Genomic DNA, 17,995 nt, shown 5'->3' with positions numbered 1-17,995 from the left:
CTTAGAAACCCACATCGTCATGGCTGGGACTTAACAGCGTACGGAACACCGTCAGTCTGTCCAATGGTCTACTTAGTTCGGCCTCCGACGACAGGTTCCTGCGTAATTGACTGTACCAGTGTTAGAGAATTTTTAGTTCTGTGCGTTACGGAGTACAGCACAGAACGTTTGTCTAAACATAACCCACCGCACAAAACAGGTACATGTGCGGTTCGTACATGCGTATGGTTGGCACGTGAGTGATTGTCAATCAGGCGGACATATGCGGGAATGTGCACTGACATTATTTGATCAGTTCTACGCTAGACATGATCAGTAAACTTTTACTTTTTGAAATTCCAACCACATAAATAAATTAGTTAAAATGACTAGTTATGTTTAAGTTACACAATGTCCACCGTTACATGTTAATATTGGATGTTTTCGGGTACAGTTTTCCAGAGTTATTTTACATTGAGTGAAGATTTATCTCTGGTTTTTACTCTGGCCTTGAACACACCATTTAAGGATAAAGAATAGAAGTGATGTATACAAATTAAAGTTGTACGGTCATGTTTTTCTACGATTAAACTTGATTGTTATATATTACGATATGTAATATTATTGTATGTATGTTGTCAAAAAACTGATCGCAAGTCTTGCCAAATGCATAACGATTTGTGTTTTGAGCTTAGTTGTGTGAAGACCAAATTATTGTGTTCATCGGCATAGTTTCCACGAACACACTTCCCGCTTGTCACGGGGGATAGACATTATGTTATTAAATTTCCCGCCGTTCTCGGGGGAACCTGTATAATACAATTGATCCCAGCCTTGACATTATTACGCCAAACCTTTAAGATAATAAATTGCGTAGTTAAACTATTTTGCTTTTGTCATTGAATAATTATATATTAAATCAATATATTGCATATCTGTGAGCCAAATCACCGCCACAAAGAAGTGACATCGTCACAATTTTGCGGATAAATGCAAACTTAACGGTAATATCAATCATTAAATATAGTTTAACTGAAACTACATCCATAGATATTATCAGGGGAAAGAATTGTTTACCTCGATTAGCATTTAATTTAGGCAAAATACCAATTAACTAAACAGGGCAATACGTACATTAATCCAATACTGCAATAAGGGGAACAGGGATATCCTAAGTTTGCAAATACCAACGAAAATCAATATCGTACTTTTATGAGGGTACGTGAGTAACAACCACAGCTTGTCGCAGTTTTGACGCATTCCTTCGACGCTACATGCCGTAAAATGAAAGTTTCTTTAATCATGTAACAAAATGTATACAGCTAAATTATATTGATCATTCTTATAAAATTCGAATAAATGACACTAAAAACTCCAAAGCTCCTTTAATTCGATATTATGTATGGTTAAAAAAGGAAATTACTTGCGTTTCAGTGAAAGCTATTTTGTTGATAGGAAATGCAATTGATTACTTTCATGTTCGAAACGCTTGGTCCGAATGAAATATATATTATAAGACCGTCCGTTTACCTACTCGATTTAATCTATAGGCCTAATAAATCTTCACAAGTACTTTTTACAAAAAAAATAGTTTAGAGATACTGTAAAAATAAACGACTTACCGACAAGAAATAGATATACAACCAATAAACCAGTCCCAACCATTCCTCAAAACGTATGAACAAACAAATGTTCAATAGTTCTTAAACGACGCTATAACGTTCGCAACAACTCGCAAAACATCAACCAAACAGAGGGAGTTTATCGATTGAATATATTCAAAAATTACAGGGGAATACCCTTAAATTAGCTTTACGAGATGACGCATTAATCGGAACCAACTACCGACTGAATAGATGTCATTATTACAACCCGCGAGGTGCAATGCGGTAAATAATATCATTCAAATATTGATTCCAATTTCTACCAGCTAAAACGAAAATGCAATAAGGCTTAGTTATTTTCCTAACACTTTGGACAACGGTTATCAACTAAGCAGATCACGAATTCTTAAGGCATATATGTTACTACCACTACTATTACTTCTTCAACAATAGTATACACTATTTAAACTTCTACTAAATTAACAACATATATAAAAAAAACAACTATTACTACATCTAGCACTACTATAACAACTATTGCTACTGATTTTTGTTTAAAACCCTTAATATATACAGATCACGTTATACCAAATGGTGTCAGAAATATTCAAACATTAACATTGTATTAATTTTTAATACAGAAAGAACCTACGAGCGCAACAGGTTCGTTGCGAGTTACATGAATACCGTATTTAAATATTGGACACTGAGTTAAGACGCTATTTAAATGAGTGGTCCATGAAAGAAAATCGCATCATTAGCCTGACACAGTTTGTTTGTTTGTCTGTATGCTAATACAGTTACGAGCTGGACCTATTCAATAATGTGTGCACGCATGTAAAAGCAATTGAAAGTCACATTATTTTTATATTTTAAAAATTGTTCAATTGCGAATTATAGAACAATGTTTTTAAACAAAGTGTAAAGCTTCTTATTCAACATGGACGTCTACACTTGTAGTAATACATCTGTCCTCAAATTGCGTGGTCAATAGTATGCCATCTTATAGAAGATATATTAAATAAGAGGCTGGTTTGTATGACTGATGTTTTTTTTATTTATTTTGCAATTGACCAGATTTTTTTTTTAAAAACGTTAAACAATGAACACAAAAGCTTAATGTTAGTGTAAGTCTAGATGAAGCACAAATAAATACATTATTTGCTTATATACATGTACATTAACGTTGTTTGCACACCTTCAGCAAATGCAAGTGTTAAAGCGTGTTTACCTAAACTTACACTTAAACACAACTTTCAAATATGTGTGTCACATTTCGTTCAAACATAGTGCAAATTTAATTACAATTTATATTTCACTACCAATATATGAGTGATTTATTATGTTGGCTTAACACAGTGTATTATTTTGTAATGTAATGATCTCATGTTTGTACTAAAATATCGATAAATCAAATAAACGATTGTTTATTAGCGGACTATCAAAATATGTCTTGGTGAAACTACTTTTTTACTCTGCACGATCCAGTGTATTTAGAAGTTATGAAGATGAACATTATATACACTCGATATTCGACTTTCAATCACGATTGACATTATCATGATTCTTAAATGAAACACGGCGCATTGTATGATTCAAAAGCTGAATAGTTTTAAAACATGTTAATACATGAGGAAATCGACCATGAGCTCGACCATTCCCTAGTGACAAAACGTCTTGCATTTTGAATGCGACCTCCTGTAGTGCATGTTTACACCCATTCACTATAAAAGCGCATATTATAAAAGGTAAGGGTGATTGCACATATTATGGTTGTGACATAAGAACCTTTGGCTTTTTATTTGATGAATGGTTTGAAATATAGATTTCTTAAGATGGATGTGGATTTCACGCATTTGCAATAGTGTATATGAAGTATTGTGTCATTTGTGATCTTGACGTCCTTTTATTTATAGAAAATAAAACTTATATTCCTTTATAGCAGTATTTAGATTTAGTATTAAAATTTTTGTGTTAGAAGTTTACAGATTGAAATTGGATATTGTGGGGACAGCTTCACGTTTTTCTCAATGATTCAGCACATCCACACCATAAGCGAGCAACACATACGAAAACAAGACATCGCTCTATGGAAAATTATTAACAAGACAAACACCTGCATTTTTTGTTAAGTTTTACCTTTTGGAATTAAACATGCTTGTTTATTTTTATTTTTATTATATTTATATTTATTATATAAATTAATTATATTTATTAATTAAAAAATGGCAAAGTTTAAAACAATAAACACAAAGAACTAGAATCATTTTGCAACTGCAAACAAAAATTACTAATACATATACACATGTACTAGCATGCTACACATGTACGTAAGTAAAAACCATAACTTTACACAGTTGTGATGAATACCTTCGACGCTGATCATTGTAAAATGAACAAAGTTGCAATGATTATGCAACAAACATTATACAGTTGAATTATTCTAATTGTTCTAATTAAATGGAAAAGTGCAAAATAAAAACTTTAAAATTGTCCCTGTCTATCGAAATATTTTAATATATGCCTAGACCAGAAAAGGACTTGTATTTCATCGAAAACTATTTCCATTGTAAGAGAAAGATCCAATTATTCTTATGTTCAAACGCACTTCGTACCAATAAAATATATACTGTAGGACCACCATTGTACTTACACGATACAACTTTTGTACATTCTATTAATGTAAATGTAAAACACCTACTTAAGTGAATTAGGCATACAGTCAATTAACAAGCCCCTTTAAACGTATGTACGAACACGTTTTAAAGTTCAGCCAAAAGTCAAGTAGTTTATCGGTTAAATTGTTCAAAAAATACAGGGGAATACCCTGAAATAAGCTCTACACAATGACCCCATTCATCGGAACTAATTGAAACGATCTATTTATTACAACCTGCGATTTGCAAAAGCAGTAAATGCTAGTATTCAAATAATGATTAAAGATTTCGCTAGTTAAATATCTGTTTTGAAGAGAAATAAAATGCAAAATTCTTAAGTTGTTTAAAATAACAAAAATGGCAACGAGTATAGCTGAACCATAAATCAATGTTGGCGACACCATCATTTTTGTATTTAAATGCCCATATTTATATTTATTAATGACAATACAAAATCACATTTAAAATTCCATTATTTTGTCGACCTATTCAGACGGAAAATTGAAAACTAAAGGTGATTTAATGCAAAATCAATAACAGGGCGAAAATAGTAACAGGAAGAGAAAGTGATTTCAGTAGCTTGAAGATAAAGGGGTAAAATTCATCGTAAGTTTTGTTAAAATGTAGAATGGATTTATATTGGCAAATATTAAAACACAAATAATTTAAGTTTGCATATGAAATTTTAGCTTGAAACACATACCAAAAATGCAACATTTAAAAACAACTCACATAAATCATCGTGACGAATGAAAATAATACACGTTATTGAATCGAACACTTTTTTTTCATTTTTATATAACCAGTATTTTTCAGTAAATATAAAAAAATCAATATAAATAGCATGAAATATGACAACTTCACGAAACTAGTTGTTCAACGTTTAAGTTGCTGTCCCAAGCTAGTTATTCATGAAAACTACCAAAATACAAACTTTCAAAACAATATCTCCTTACAAACTCAAGCCTTTTAGTTTGAATAGATTTTTTTTTAACCGTGAACTTGATTTTAACTCAACTGGTTCCACTTGAAATCCAAAGTTACAGGGTATATTTGTAAGGTACTTAAACACAAACTGTCAGCATAATGCCTCCATTCTAATTCAATTTATTGAGAAGAACCCTTTTTTCTATTTTTATTACATAAACCTTGACCTCCATTCGACTAACTTTAAATGAACTGCTATGCTAGATCTGCATGTAGCCTACCTACACACCGACTTTCATAGAATAGACCTCTCCAAACTTGAGTTATTAAACGGAAAGCGTTTGTCGTCATAAAGTACTTCACTTTGACCTGACAGGCGCTAAACTCAACCCTCAGCAAGGCCTTTAGGTAAGAAACATATACAACAGACTTTCGTTGACACTTCGCCCATAAAACTGAAGCTTAAGCCATTTTGTCTATCGTTGGAACAGCGACCTTATTCTTCATCCGACATGCCCCAAATACAGTGCTATGCTAGGTCTTAATGCAGGCTTGTTATATCATAATCTTCATCAATATTGGTCAATGCAAACTGAATGTACTAACCGGAAGCCACTTGTGCTCTGTTTTCATTTTTGTGTTGACATTGGCCTTGACATTACTAGCCCCCATTGCAAAACCAAGGTATGACTTCGTGTAAGCTTCATTCACACAACGTTCATTGCAATATATCTATCCAAAGCAATAAAAACGAGAGGAAACGTTGTTTTTTTTTCCTGTTTTAATAACACTGACATTGACTTGACCTGTCCGACCCAGTTACAAGTTTTAAGCTAGATCTTCATGCAAGCTGGCTACATAAAACGTTGCATCAAGACTAAAGTTATTAATCGGTAACCACTTGTTGTAAGACGACAGTCCGCCAGCCCGCTACACCCCAATCTCATAACCAATATGTTCGCCGTTGCGTCGTGGATACGGTGTACGCCTAGCGTCTTTGAGGTCATGAGAGAACGCTCTTTCGTTCTCCCTTAAAGACACGTCCTGGTACTACCCAGGAAACGGACTCGACGAAATTTCAATGTTCCTACAGCTTTTAATGCAGTCGAGCTAAAAAAACTAAATTCGTTTAAAGTATGTTTAAAATAATAAACAGACCTGGTTAAATAACATCTGAAACATTATCATCTGATGATGTCCTTGATTGAAGGTCATTGCACTTGTTCTTAGAATTAGCATAATTATAAGGTTGTCATGTGTTTTTGTCTGATAATCGACTATTATTAACAGTTGCTACCATATTTTGAATAAATGCGTGTATATATATATATATATATATATATATATATATATATATATATATATATATATATATATATATATATATATATATATATATATATATATGTGTGTGTGTGTATTTATTAAATGAAATTCGGTTAATTTTAGTTAAAACAACTATCCGTTCTTATAAATACTATTTGCATCTTAATTTAATTCCACAACTGACACGCACATTACCGCACCAACGGAAAGGCTTTGTTGATACACATTGATATTTCGGAAAATATTAGTATTATAACCCTTTCCTGAACGTTTAAGTTAATTATTCTATATCACGATAGTTTTATATTGTGGGAATCCCCAACTCAAACCATTTGGCTATCGATTATCGAGATTTTACTTCAAATGTTATCTTGAAATACATGTGAATGAAATTAAATCGCAATAAAAATCTGCATTATGACTAAATTCAATACCAGAATTGTACCGATTACGTGAAGCTCTTTATCATTATCAAGAGCATACACCTAAGACGTGCTAATTCTGGCTTTTGATAGGTTGCTTTGAATATTAGTTTTAGATGATGTCGGAAATATAACTTTATTTGTAAATCTATTATACACATGTTCCAGTTATTTGATATTTGCTCAACCAAACACATTTTAGGGTAGTTTTGTAATAAATATGTTGGTGTATATAAAAACACGCGCTCCTCACCTGGCGATTCTGGCTCGATATCTGCTCCCAGCGCATATGAGCTGAGCTGGTGGACTCCATACCGGACAATTGAAGTTACATCTCGGTATTCCGCCTGACACAAAATACGACCAGATAACATTAACACATATATCAGTAATAACTAATATATGGAAATTGCTGCTATTGTTCAAACTTCGTACCACCGTTCGTGAGTTCATTACTTCGGAGTGCTGGGACACACTCCCCGACCTAACATTGTGCAGCCTCGGGTGCGGAAAGGCCCTTTACATATTATGTAGGGAAAGTGTTTGACATTTGAATGGTAAGTCATGAGTTTTGAAAAGATCGGTTTATCTGAAGCGGGCTAATCAAATGTATTAACAAATGTATTTTGACAATCAATTTATATGGATAAAATAGTCTCTATGCAACAAAGAATCGTGAATTTAGTCATATTTTATTGTGAACATGAGCAACCATTGTGTATTTTGAGAGATAATGATATTTGACCATACAATCTTTCTTGAAGACATTTAAAGCAAACGAGAGATTTGTGGAAGGTCTTCCCTCCATATATGTATTCAGACGTCTTTGATCTTGAAATCAAGGCACTGAAGTTGTTCGCTATTGCCTAATCTTAGACGCAATTCAGTTTTCAAAATTATGTTATAGCTTTTTATGTCACAAGTTTGAAATGAACACAACCAATTCCAATTTATAAAGAGTATGTCCTAATGCACTGGGCGAGATATGTGTGTACACTGTTTATAATCATATTTATGTTATAGAGATAACTTAGACAAATTAACAATATGTCTCGTTTTTCGCAATTGGTTGCTGCACTGGAAACTATCTTTAGAATTTTGGTTGCCTTGCTTAAGAATAACATGCCTAGAATCATGTTTATGTTGTGTTATGTGTTTCTAATACTTTATCTATTTTCTTTTCATTATTGAGCAACAAATTTGCCCTTATGACAGACTATTAATGCATCATGTCTTGTTGTGAGCCGGAATTGAATCATTTCCTAGGCCTAATTTCCACAGTCGCCAATTATTATTCTATGTATAATTGGATGGATTTATGGAAAAAGCTAGTTTCCCTGCTTTTGAGCCCAACTGTAACCAATTTTTGAAATTGAGTTTTCTGGGCTTAAATCTACTGGCCCCAGGCTAACAGGCAACCACTTAACCTGTAAGTTATTCATGATGAAAGATCTGACAGTGTATTGAATTCATTCAATGTGCAAGTCTTACGACATTAAAGGGACCTTTTCACGTTTTGGTAAATTGACAAACTCAAACGATGTAATGATTTGGAGAGTTCTGCTGTTGTCCTTATATTTTTTAATACTACGATGATTGCTTATACATATAAAGTATATAATACATCTCTCATTGTATGAGCAAAGATGGTCGAGTGATTTAAACGATAGACTTTTATTTCGGGGGTCAATGGTTCGAGCCCAGTTTAGGGTAACATGTTTTTGTTTCTTTAATTTTATTCTTGTTTTTTCTAATGGAGCTTTTAAGATCAAATGTTAACATTTATCAATATTACGCATTTAATGACAAACTGTGAAAAGGTCCCTTTTAGATGTTTACTAAAAATTCCACAAGGTAAAAATTTGTAACTCATCGGTTGTTTGTCAGAGAGGTTACTTTGAAGTTATTATCACCTTTTTTGGATAAGCGCGACCAACTAATAAAAGCGAGAGAAGTAAGAACACCGTATAGTGGAATTGGTGCATGCGAACAAATGTTGACATAAACATCTTATTGATTAACATATAAACACCGTTCTCTTACAACAAAAACTAAAGCGACACAATAGAATCAATCATATCCACATACACTCACGTAAACACAGTGAATATCTGTAAGGACATGCCTCACGCCCCGTCCGGCATTAAGTCTCGTAAAATCTTTCTAATAGTTTCCGAAACACTTGTTCGGTAATACATTTATTGATAACATTTACTAATATCAAATCATTGAAGCAAAACATGCTGATCGCTAATAACAGCACCTTTTCTGAGATCAAGAGCTTAGTGTGCCTAATGGAAAAGGAAGAGGAGTATCAATAGAAAAACAGATGTTAAAATCCAATGTCGCATTTTTATATCACAAAAATGTACAGTACATGTAGAAGTTTTAGTGTTGAAGCATTTAAAGTTAGTATTCGAAGTAGATAATGCCATTTCTGTTTAAACAAGAACTCCTATGCAAGCGCGAAGAAGAAACATAAACATATATCGATATACAGAAAGTAAATGTATTCTAGTTATTTTGTAACGTTTATTGTACCGGTAAGCTGTTTCCCTTTCCATTTATCAGCAGTGTGAAACAGGTGTATAATCTATATTTGCTCTGAGATACTGAAAAGCGCTTCAATAAGAAATACATTATATCGTCTGTTTACATTTCTTTCAGCTTAGTCGTTTGGCTGCCTCATTACCCCTCTACATTTGAACGCTGCTATTTCAGTGAAATTCGTTCACGATCGAAGTGTTGGCAACACTTGTTGAAGTGTTTTAAAGTATCATGAGCTGTTATCGTATCTAGATTGAGTTCAACCTTATTCCCTTAGGCCAGTAGCTTTCTTAATGACAATCAGTAGAATAGGGCCAGTTATATCAAAACATATATTTTTACCCATAATTACATTTAAAAACACAAACAAATTAATGATTTATCGATATCGTCTTTTTAAGATAATTAATTAATGAATTAATTATTGAGACGTATACTAATTAAACAAAATGCGAATCGCGTATTAGGCGGACGAATTAGACGATTTTACGTTGCTATGCGCACCTGTCGCTTACATCATTTGACATTTTAACAACATGGCGGACATACAGAATTAAATTGTGACTCGGCAAACATGGCAAATAACGTCGTAAACGATCGAATTAACGATGGAGATTATACATACAGAAGGAATTAATTAAATGTCTGTGATAATCAACGATGCATGAAAATGTTTTAGATAGCAACATCATACTTATTTGTAATCTACTCAGTGGGTGTATCACGATATTTCACAAGATTATCGTTAGAAATGGGATAAGACAAACATGGTTTCATTTATATGTTAGTTGATCTGTGAATAATCAGATTCATATGCATATATTGCTTTATTATGTTTGTCGTGCTGTACAGTGTATTGAAACAGCATGGAACTTAAATGTACATTGCAAGGTAAATATATTAATATAAATCAAAGAAAGTTAAATACATCAATTACTATATACCATTAAATGTGCTTGTTTATATTTTATGTTTTTCCACAACTGCCTCTGATGCGATTACATGTTTCTCCCTCATTCAGGTATTCACGGAACGTTTTTGCCCTTTTTGCCTAAACTGCGCGCTAAAATGCCCTTTTTGAAAGTAATGCGCCATGCCCCTTTGCCCTCCTTGGAAAAACACTAATAGGGTCTAGATATTCCGCTTGGAATATGAATTTGGACGTCATGGCCTCCCTTCACCATACCATTACATTATATATCGGTATAGCAGTTGTGAAGCATTCTACTTCGAGATACTTGATATGTCCATGTTTATTTCGTTCCTAGGAAAACTGCGATGACAGCATACATACTTAGATCCGTCGATTTTTTCATGTCGATTTCTTTCTGTCTGTGACTTATAAAGAAATCGACCTGGGTCTATATAGTAAGTCGGTTCAAGAAAAAGTATTCTTCACAGGTGTATATGTCTTTTCCGTAATTTTTCCCTTAAATTTCCAATTGTTTTTCTTGAGTGTCTATCGGGAGGTTAGTTTGCCATATCTGTATATGTATTAATGTTTATATGTTTATAATATATTAGTGTTGCAACTACAGTTATGTTTCTGCTAGATTAAAAATGATTTTAGATGCAAATCACGTGTATTTTTCAAGTGACTTTTGGATTGCAAATGCGTGAAGCCTTAGTTTAGCCTACATAATACATTGTGTTTCCGTTCACAAATTATAGCTTCTGTGGTTACAAGATTGACTAGATATATTTATTTATTCAGTATATAACGAACACGAGGTCTGACGTGTGTCTTTTATCTGCGTAAACGGACAGAACAATAGTTGAAGTGATATAACGGATTCAATCTATGCACAATTGAAATGTCAATTGCTCAACAAGCGTTCGATCATATTAATAATCTTGAATGTGCATTTAATACACACTGGTGTTGGTGTTGGTGTTGATGTTGTTTTATTGTATTATAATTTGGTATGTACAGTTGTCTTCAAAGTCAAGACATGTAATCGTTGTACAGAAATACTATGATCATCAGATGTGAGCATTTAGGTTGGTTTGAGGATTTATGCAACAGCCCCCCCCCCGGGAACCCCCCCCCCCCCCCACACACACACATCGAACAAAAGTCTCTACTTTTACTGAGAAACACAATCACACAATGACATGGATATCATGCTTTAACGTTATTCTTGAGACATACAGTACGAATCCTAACAATATAGGGCCTTAACCACCAAGATGAAGATTTTGTCGCTTTCTAAATACACTGGTGCAAAATCAAAAGAAAAACGAAAATGGTCGAATGGTTATGATAAAAAGATGAAAAGTTCATGGTACGCTCTTGGTTTCGATAAAAAAAACATTATATAATACTGATGTACATACAGAATTAAGGTTTACGAATGTATTACATTTCATTTGAGAGGTTTGTGCAACTCTCCTTTGGGATTGTATTAAGTAAAACGTTCTCACTTATACTCGTTTCTTAATATTTACAATACTTTTTCCTGTTCTTCTGTGTTCTTTGTTTTTTGTGTTTTTTTTTAAGTTAGTATTATTGAAAGTATACTGGGTCATTTCTGTTCGAATATTGTCGGCCAGCATTTGGCATTTTCAGCTGTCCTGCTTTTTCATTAAAAATTCATAGCGCTAAAATAGTCTTTCAAAATAACAGGTGGAATAACGTATAAGCCGCCTGAATGAGTGTCTTTATTATTGAATGATGAAATGAAGTTTTATTTCAGTATGTGTTCTTACGATTGATCCAGCTTCTCACACCGTCATGTTTTTTGTAAAGTATTATCACCTCAAACTTCAATTTTCATTCATATGGAATACGAGAAACACAAAATCCATTTTTACACCTATCAGGAACGTATGTACATGTATTCTGTTCATATTTAACCTTTGATTCGTTTGCGAAATACATGTGCTTATATAAATTGCTGAGTGTGTAGAAGAACATCAAGAACAACCAGTAAACGACAAAGACACAAGCATATTTATCCAAATTAAGATTTGTAAGTATATATCTTAAAATATGAAACGGCATTGTCTGAAATAAAATGCATACAAATAACATTCAACCTGTACATTATCACGTATTAATTGTAAACAAAACTAAGTTTATGGTTAAGCCTCAACGCAAATGTGTTGATATTTTTTTACAACATAAATATGTAGCAGTAACATTATCTCTTCTTATTGAACAAAACAAATGTTGTACTCCAGTGTCGACATCAGTGCTAAAATGGCATCAATGGGGGTGTTAAAATCTTCCCCAATAATAAATGTAAAGAAAGAAGTAGTTGATAGCTTTAACATTTTATCAATATTGGCCTCGAGTCCTTCTCCAACTACAATGACACTCACACCATTGTCTTTCAGATTCTGAATTTCCAGAACAACACGTCCAGCAATGTCCTTGTCAAATATAAATTGGGAAAATATCACAACAGCTTTACGCCTAGACTTCTCGGAATTCTTCTGAAATTCACGCAAAACATCCTGCAACAAAGAACTTATATCTCTACTCGAACATTGTTTATCTTTCATGCACGTTTCGCTTTTCATGATATGTTTGTTCATAACGGATATCATCTCATTACTTGTCGTGTACTCGTCGAACTCAAAAACTTCCTCGGCAATACTTTCGTATTTGGACAGACCGACCCTGGTCTGGTTAACGTCCGTGTGGAGATTTGCGATCAGCACCTCTGCCGTTTTGAGCATTGTGTCCAGTTGACCATAATTGAAGGAGGAAACGTCAAAGGCCAATACAACGTCCGAATAGGCTGTTGTGCATCCTAAATTGTAAACTATGCTGTGAATTTACTAGCGTTTTAAATAGTCATAAAAACATACATCAAGAAACCATTGGTATTTCCAGTAATATTCAATTGCATTTTGCAACCTGGAAACAAACAAAGTACGTCCATGAAAATTCGGTTAATTAAGAGTTTACTTTCGTTAGAAGTGGGTTAAATCGGATATAAATAACAGGGCACGTTTGTTTATTACTGTAAACGTATAGAAATTCGTCGGTATGAATTTTCGTGGTTTAATAAAAAAAAACAACTAATTCGTTGACACGTAATTTCGTGGATTTTAAATTTTCGGGGAAGATTGACAGTCATAATAATTAAACTTTTCTTAGACCACCAGAGTAATATCGAAGAATAATCTGCTAATGTGTGTTGACAGCAAGGCTTGTGATTAATGTGCACTGAAGCATGAAAGTCTTGCCGATAATTGTCGATAAGAGCGAATAAGCGGCGATCTTGTGGGTCCCCGCTCGCTAATTGCCATCAATGTTGTTTTGACAACATTTGCAATTCTCTGCTCAATCGGTCCCCTAGTAGTAACAATTGAGTAATAAGATCCCCAAAATACAGGTGTTAAAACCGTTATGTCTCTTTTAACTTTAATTGGCACTAATTCACATATGTGATAAATCTGCAAACTGTTAATTTGACGACGTTACGTATACGAGAACAATCGTTGATGTACAGTTTAAATTCCGTGCTTGATTTAAAAAGTATTATTACCCAATCACTTATCAAGAAAACAACATATTGTATTACCTAGCATATCTCAATCAAATTTCTAAGATAACCGAAAACAATAGAGAATGTCGGCAATGACATTTGGAAAGGACCGATTTCGGATAAAAAATGTAAAAATAATCGTTGGTACTTGAATTCGTGGTTCAGCGGAACAACGAAATCCACAAAAATTCTTACCACACGAAATTTAATGGTTTTACATCCAATTAGTATTACATCCAATTGCAGCGCATTTATAATAATATAGTTGAAATATATCTTAACGTTAATGCTGCATTTGGATTATTCGTATAATACATCGACTTTGCCTTGAGTGAAACTACTACATACGTTCGCATCCATACATGGTTGATTTCTGGACACTCCGAACCGAGTCGTTACCATGCAGGGGGAACACATTCAGAGGGTAGGTGCTAATTTCCAGAAGCTCCGTGTGAAACACAATATCTCCGGACCCAATGCTTTTAATTCGTACGTTTGGATAGGATAAGCGCAACAACTTTGCTTGGTTTGCAGTGTCCAGTGATGCGCTTGACATGCCGTCAGTCAGAAGAATAACGTATCTATCCACGTCTGCGCGCCCACCGTTGGTCGTTGCGAACGAGTTGTCTTTCACAAAGGCCAATGCTTTTCCGGTAAAAGTAGCCCCGCGTTTATCATCGGGGATTGTAGCATTGTCTACAGCGTCTATGATTGTGTAGTTGTCATACATGTTGCTTAGGTTGAAAACCGCATGGGGCTCACTTGCGTACAAAATTAAGCTGAATTGAAAGTGGTCTGGACCAAGTGGGAACTGAGCAATAAAGTATTTTACGAAGTTCTTCTGTTCGACAAAGGTTGTTTCATTTTGACTTACAGAGACATCCATTATAAACACTATATCGGCAATTTTGTAAGGCGAACACATGTCTGAAATATAATAGTTGAATATTTAAAATATGCGGAAAAACTGAAGCTTCCTCTTCCATCTCTTAGATCTAATAAATGTAACACATTAAATGTTCCTTAAGCTTACAAATAGAGTTGAGACTAAAGTATGACTACGAAAATTCTATCAATCATTCCTAAACAAGATTGTTCAGCATACTCCATGTAATTAAGCCGTGAAATCATCAACCATTGCAATGTCACTATGTACTTCAGACGGCGGAACCTACAACAAATTGGTAAACAAAATTTAACCTATTTGACAGTTGTCACCCAAGTATCCATCTGCACATGTACAGTTGAACTCCTTACCACCGTTTTGTAAATGACACTGCCCTTTGTTCATGCAGCGGATAGGACTGAAACAATCTGAAACGTAAACTATGGTAGTTGCATACACATAATTAGTTTCTTTCTAGTGCAATTGAACTTGCAAAAATCAACACGAAATCATATGATAAACGTGGATATGTTTTTTACTTAAATAGTATATTCAAACATTCAAAAATTCGAACATGGCAAGTTTTAGTTTGTCGTTTTTTCAGAGCTTTTAGTGAATTAAGGATTGTTTTTGTCATTAAATTTGTGTCTACCGTATTCTACAGTACTTCAGCCATTACTATAAAGGCGATCAGTTAATATACTCACACTGATCCAGGGTAAAAGCGTTTACATGTTCTTAGTCAACATACTTAGGACAGAAATTGACAGCTTCTCTACTTTAATCTGAGCTGGAAAACAGCTCTCTACCATGTTCGCTGCCTGTCCGGCTATAAATCTTACTGATAAATTGGCAGTCCCTCCCTGTCCATCCCTCCTCGCAGATACACCGATAGTCCGTTCCACCGTTGACATCGCCCATACAAGTACCCCCATTGTAGCAATACACTTTACTACTGCAATCTGAATAAATATGACCTCATTTATTACCTCAACTTGGGATTGACATGTTGTGTCTTGAATATATAACATATCTAAGCTAAGAAATAAAGTGTGTAATATAACAGGTTAGTATACACCTTATTAAATTGTATTCCATTTTGTCTGAACACTGAAAATCATTGTAAAGTAAAATTGTATATCAATTAGACCTCTCAATCATTTAGTTTTAAGGGCAATTACATGAATGCACTTACTTTCGACTGAGTAACTAAAATGATACACTAAATGTCTTACCGTCGAAGACAACCAATACGTCACAAATTATTGCACTTATAATCCATAAATGTCTATGCTTGGTAACATTTTTGCACGATTGTTACATTGACCAGTTCAGCCACAGACTGCACTCAAACTTTTGACGATTGCATTTTTTTACTAAAAACATTTGCACTTTAATTGTATACACTATCAATAAGTTGACCAATATACCGACGATATTAAACTTTATCATGTTATAAAGAATTGAAAGTCTTCTTAGATTTATAACTTACCAATAAGATGGCAGCTATTTCCTCTCCACCCTGAAGCGCAATTGTTACACGTATAGTCTGTATTGGTAGATGTTTGGACACAAGTTCCACGGTTGTTACAATGTCCGGACCAGGTACAGTCTGAAAGTAAATTTAGATCTGTACATCTCATGCCCATGTTCGCCTGAGAAAATAAAAAAATAATGTCGTATAGACTAAACTAAGGTTTGGTGTGCTCAGAACCAAAATATGAAACAACGTCTTCCTACGGAATACCGTTAGTGCCATCGTAGTTACACATTAAAATCCAGAGAGCGACAATGCGATATTGCAGTAGTACGATGGCGACAATGCGATAGTACGATGGCGACAATGCGATAGTACGATGACGACAATGCCATCGTGCTATCGCGTTGTCGCATTGTCGTCAGTTGTTGTTTTATTCAAGCGTTATTAAGGATATCCTTAATCTAAGAATCAATCCGAAAAGTTCTTTTAGACATGTTGTATTGTACATATTGTGTTAAGACAATAGTTAAATGAGACGATCGTTTGTGTTTATACTTAATTTACCCTACAACAAACTTACCGACTTGTTCACAGTCCGTTCCGCTCCATCCATCCTTGCATACACACGTGTAGTCCATTCCGTTTTCCACACACGTGCCACCATTGGTGCAATATAATCCACTGCTGCAGTCTGAATTGAACATGGTATACATATCTAAACTGCCTTACAATTTGTTGATGACTATTTAAATATTTATTAGAATACTAATTTCGTAAGCACAAGTCTGATAATAGTGCATGTTTTACATCGGCATTATGCGAAAATATTGTTTAAGCAAAGTCTTGTTAATTGCAATATTATTATAATGAAGCTGCCCATACATTTTTTTGTTCTGCATTACTTTTTAATTTGTACATTATCAAGTTTAAAAGTAAATATATGTATCAAAATCTTTTACATGATAACAATTAGAATTTCATCGAAGTGTATCGTTATATTCAATGCAAGTCATCACGAATTAAGAGGTTTTTTAATTCCGGTTATGGTTCGCGTTAAAACTATTTGTATTATTAATCCACCAGATACCTCGTACGGAGCAGTATTGACCAATCCAGCCACGATCGCATTCGCAAAAACCGTTATGGCAACCTCCATGATGGAGTCCATCGCAACTGTGATAGCAGTCTGTGCAATGAAAGGCGATGTAGGTTTTTTTTTTTAATTCATTAATTTAAACCACGGTGTGCTCTTGGACACTAATTTGATGAACATGTATATAGAAACAAAATGTAATGCAAAAAGAAGCCGTGCATTGCAGTCATTGATTAAAGAGTGAATGAAAGTGTTAGCATATAAATACGACTAAAATTGAAAAGTTTAATTGATAAAATAATAATTAAACCAAACTATTTTCATTATGCAAATGTTATGGATTGATGATACTATTTAATATTAGCTTGATGAGCAAGTATATTTATATGGGAAACAATAGTGTTATGTCTGGGGGAAAATTATCAGAAAGGCATAGCACGCGACAAAATATTAGGGTACATGAACTAAAACACAACATGCTGTGCTGTAAACAAACCCGAAATAGAGAGAAAGTATCAAATTGTTGTTGCTAAAAATGAAATAATGACCGTACAGATCTACATGATGGACTTATA

The 17,995-nt window shown here is 34.0% G+C and overlaps 2 protein-coding genes across 4 annotated transcripts in view; both read right to left on the bottom strand.

Annotated features, from left to right (window-relative positions):
* LOC127862185 (neurogenic locus Notch protein-like) overlaps positions 1–17,995 on the bottom strand; it is a 72,252-nt gene that overhangs the window by 50,252 nt on the left and 4,005 nt on the right. For all 3 annotated transcript variants that reach the window (XR_008040485.1, XR_008040484.1, XR_008040486.1), the window contains exon 3: positions 17,415–17,513. The gene's annotated coding sequence lies outside the window, so the exon portion shown is untranslated. The remainder of the gene's footprint in view (positions 1–17,414; positions 17,514–17,995) is intronic.
* LOC127862186 (collagen alpha-4(VI) chain-like) overlaps positions 12,404–17,995 on the bottom strand; it is a 32,547-nt gene continuing 26,955 nt past the window's right edge. The window contains exons 7-8 of the mRNA XM_052401193.1: positions 14,310–14,888; positions 12,404–13,220 (exon numbers count right to left, since the gene is read on the bottom strand). Of these exons, the coding sequence (XP_052257153.1) occupies positions 12,616–13,220; positions 14,310–14,888 (1,184 nt within the window). The 3' untranslated portion in view covers positions 12,404–12,615. The remainder of the gene's footprint in view (positions 13,221–14,309; positions 14,889–17,995) is intronic.

Source organism: Dreissena polymorpha, chromosome 16, assembly GCF_020536995.1.
Source record: "Dreissena polymorpha isolate Duluth1 chromosome 16, UMN_Dpol_1.0, whole genome shotgun sequence".
Classification (NCBI taxonomy): Eukaryota; Metazoa; Mollusca; class Bivalvia; order Myida; family Dreissenidae; genus Dreissena; species Dreissena polymorpha.
Note: the sequence above shows the minus strand (reverse complement) of the source record. Positions and strands in the feature narration are given on the sequence as shown.